This window comes from Monoraphidium neglectum (assembly GCF_000611645.1).
Source record: "Monoraphidium neglectum strain SAG 48.87 unplaced genomic scaffold scaffold00685, whole genome shotgun sequence".
Classification (NCBI taxonomy): Eukaryota; Viridiplantae; Chlorophyta; class Chlorophyceae; order Sphaeropleales; family Selenastraceae; genus Monoraphidium; species Monoraphidium neglectum.
Genome location: NW_014012943.1, coordinates 18653 through 21750, shown reverse-complemented (window position 1 = coordinate 21750; position 3098 = coordinate 18653). Strand labels below are relative to the sequence as shown.

Genomic DNA, 3098 nt, shown 5'->3' with positions numbered 1-3098 from the left:
TTCGGCTGCGACTGAGGCGTACAAAGCAATAGAGCGCGTGGCGGACGTGCTTGGGCTACCGCTGGATCAAGTTGATGCGGTCTGCAACGCGGTCGAGGCCGCGACCGCCAGCGGCGTCGGCGCGCACCGCTTTGTGGGGATGTCCTACCGGCGGCTGCGGCGCGCGTGCCTGGCGGGGGACGCGGCGGCGGCGCGCGCGTGGATGGAGCGGACGGCGGCGGGCGGCGGCGCGGGCGGTGCGTGACGCTCTGAGCAAGCTTGCGTCACCCCGCGGCGGTTGCGTGGGGCGTCTTGGCCCTCCGCCCTTTTGGTAGTGCCCAGGCGCGTGGGCGTGCCATGATTGCTGATGTCAGTCATGTCAGCAGCGCCAGTGTGTATCCAGAATGCCCCGCCTCGCCGCGCGCCGCTATCGTCCGGCGGCGCGGCCGGGCGGCGTGTGCGCTAAAAGTTGGACTCTGTATGGACGGACGTGCCCTGGCGCCCTGGCTCCCTGTTTCCGTTTCTGTTGAGCAATGGCCATACCATATCCGCTGATTCGGCGCGCGGTACCCGCCTCCTCCTGTGGCCGCGCCGTGTTTTGCCGCGAGCGCCGGGACCAGCTCATGCGCCGTGCGCATGTGATGCTGTCGTTGCACGTCAGATTCCCTGAAAATCGTCAGCCGTGCGGCCGCCCCGAGAAAGCTGGCCTGCGCTCGCGGGCGGCACGCCTACAGCCGGACGCGGCGCGCTCTGCCGAGCCTCGTCTGGTGGCCGTGGCCGCTGATTAGCCGTGGCCCCGCCCCTGGGGGGGCCCCTGCCCAGTACATGAGTTTTATCGCGGGCGTGCTGCGTGCTCTTGCGCGTCCCTTTGGACAGATTTGTGTGGCTTCCGCCACCACCTTGCAGGCCTCCGCCGGCCGCCGCCCTCTGGGTGCCACCTGGCCCTGGGTTCGTTCACACCCCCAAGTATGTGCGCCTCCTGTGCCCTCTTCGTCCGACACTCAGGCGCGTGTCTTGTGCCACCCCAGGCCCCAGATACCCTTATTTCTGCAATCATACCCTCGTCTCAGACGGCCCTGGACCTGAACCCTGTGCACCCATCCCGCGCTCCTGCACGCCTCGCGGCGCCAGCCTCACCACCGCGGGGCCCTGGCCCCTAGCCCCCGTGTAACTCCCCTCATGACTCGCAGTGGGTTTAGACGGGGCCACATGGCGCTGCAGGTACAGTGCTTTTGACGGGGTGATTTGGCTCTCAAGCGGCTGCAGGGCGGTTGGCGCGGCATGAATGGACATAATCTTTCCAGCAGCCAGGCCTGTGACTCGCTGTTGCCTCGTGGTCTGTCGGCCTGTCGCAGCCTGGACTACCCTGGATCAAACAGAGCAAGGCCGGCCTGGCATGCAAATCAACTGGCGCGTGGTTCGGGCAATTCTGGTGTCTCACGTGTGGGAGGCCCAGGCGCAATCATCCAGCAACGTATGGATGCCGCAGAAGTGCAGTCCACGTAACGCCTCTTGAAGTGCTGCGCTTGGACCCAGAGATGTCAGGTGCTCAAGTGCGAGACAGACACCTGTTTGCGGCTGCTCAATAGACTGGCAACACAAGCGATAGCTTCCCGGATTGCTTTATATTCTACAAGGCAGTTGCCCAAACCGGCCGGCGTCACTGAGTTACGTCATCAACAGGCATCACATGCTCGTTTGGAACAGCGTGAATGGGCGCAGAGGATGGAGGGCCAATGTACGGGCATGCAGGGCCTTACAAAGTCGGTGGAGGCGGCTGAGTCAGGGACGGGCGGGTCGGGGGCGGTCTAGTTGGTGACGCAGCAAGCAGCGGCATGGCCAGGTGGGCTTTGCTGTATGGCTCAGCCAGTGCAAGCTGCATGTGTGGCGTACTATCCAGCAGCATGGTGTCTCTGGGCACACAGGGGAGAGCAGCGCATGGCGGCGAGCGTGTATGCGAGTTTGCGGACAACCGTTGCCCTCTTGCCCAGCAGGTGTTGCAAGTAGTGACAAGGAGTGACCCGGCTGACAAACAACAGATGTCTGCTTGTCTGTCACTTGGGATCATATCATGATGAATACGGCTACTAGATTGATCACAGGTGCTCTATCGTGTCCACGTGGTACAGTCCGCGCGCTGCCCGTGCTGCTCACGGCTATGAGATCCGGAGTCACCTCGCTGTCTGTCGCCCCACGATGCTGCTGAGCCAGCGCAGATGCCTTGTTTCGTCGTGCCAGCCTGCGACAGCAAAAGGCAGGAGCATCTGGTTGCGGACCACTGCCCGACGGACCGCTGCCCCTCGCCGCTGCGTCGCCACCTCCAATGGCGAGCCGGTCGGCGCCACTGCCGCCGAGCCAAGAGGCAGCTCCAGCAGCCAAGGATTGCGCGAGGCGCCACCTGGCCAGCCCGCAAGCCAGCCGCGGCGTGCAGGCACCAGCGACGCAGCGGACACTGGTGAAACAGCCGCAGCGGACTGCGAAGCACAGGGAGACGGGCTCAGCCCTGAGGACGTCCGCGCGCTCGCCGCTGAGCTGCAGGATCTTGGCGCCTCAGTGCGCGACAGCCTGCTGGCGCGTGGCCTGATAGGTGAACGTGGCGCCGCCGTGCTCGACGCCTACGCCGACTTCCAGCGGCGCGCCAACGCCTTCTTGGCCGACGGCTGCGCCGCGGTCGCCGCTGACGCCGGGGGCGCGCGCCCGGTTGGGGAAAGCGACGACGGCGGTGCGGCCCTCCGCTTGGTCGTGGAACTCAAGCAGGAGCTTGAAAAGGCAGGCCTGGCGTTGGTGGCGCCATCCTGCTCCACGACCCGCTGACCCTGTTCAGGGTGCAGGCAGGCAGCGGGAGCGCTCAGCTGCTGTCTTTGTCGCTGATAGCCGCGCTCGAAGGCCGCTTGCCGGCGCCGCACGAGGTGCCGGACGGCTTCTTGCCCGCAAAAGCCATCAGGTCGGTGGGTGGGGCGTTGGCGCGCGGGCTTGTCGGGCCTTGGACAAGGCGGCTGTTGTGGGTTGAGCCAGGACCAGGCTGTTTGTGTCTGACGGCCGACACTGTCAACCGCGTCAACATACACATCTGCACCCGTCAACAAGCTTGGCTTTTATGCAATGCACCACCCGCTCGT

At 65.3% G+C, this 3098-nt stretch overlaps 1 protein-coding gene across 1 annotated transcript; it reads left to right on the top strand.

Moving 5' to 3' along the window:
• Nucleotides 1-2410: 2410 nt before the first annotated feature.
• MNEG_4808 (hypothetical protein) lies at nucleotides 2411-2793 on the top strand (the record flags this gene model as incomplete). The annotated part of the gene is made up of 1 exon (XM_014046719.1): nucleotides 2411-2793. A coding segment is annotated over one exon (383 nt), but the record flags the coding sequence as incomplete, so codon positions are not given.
• Between the last annotated feature and the right edge of the window lie 305 nt (nucleotides 2794-3098).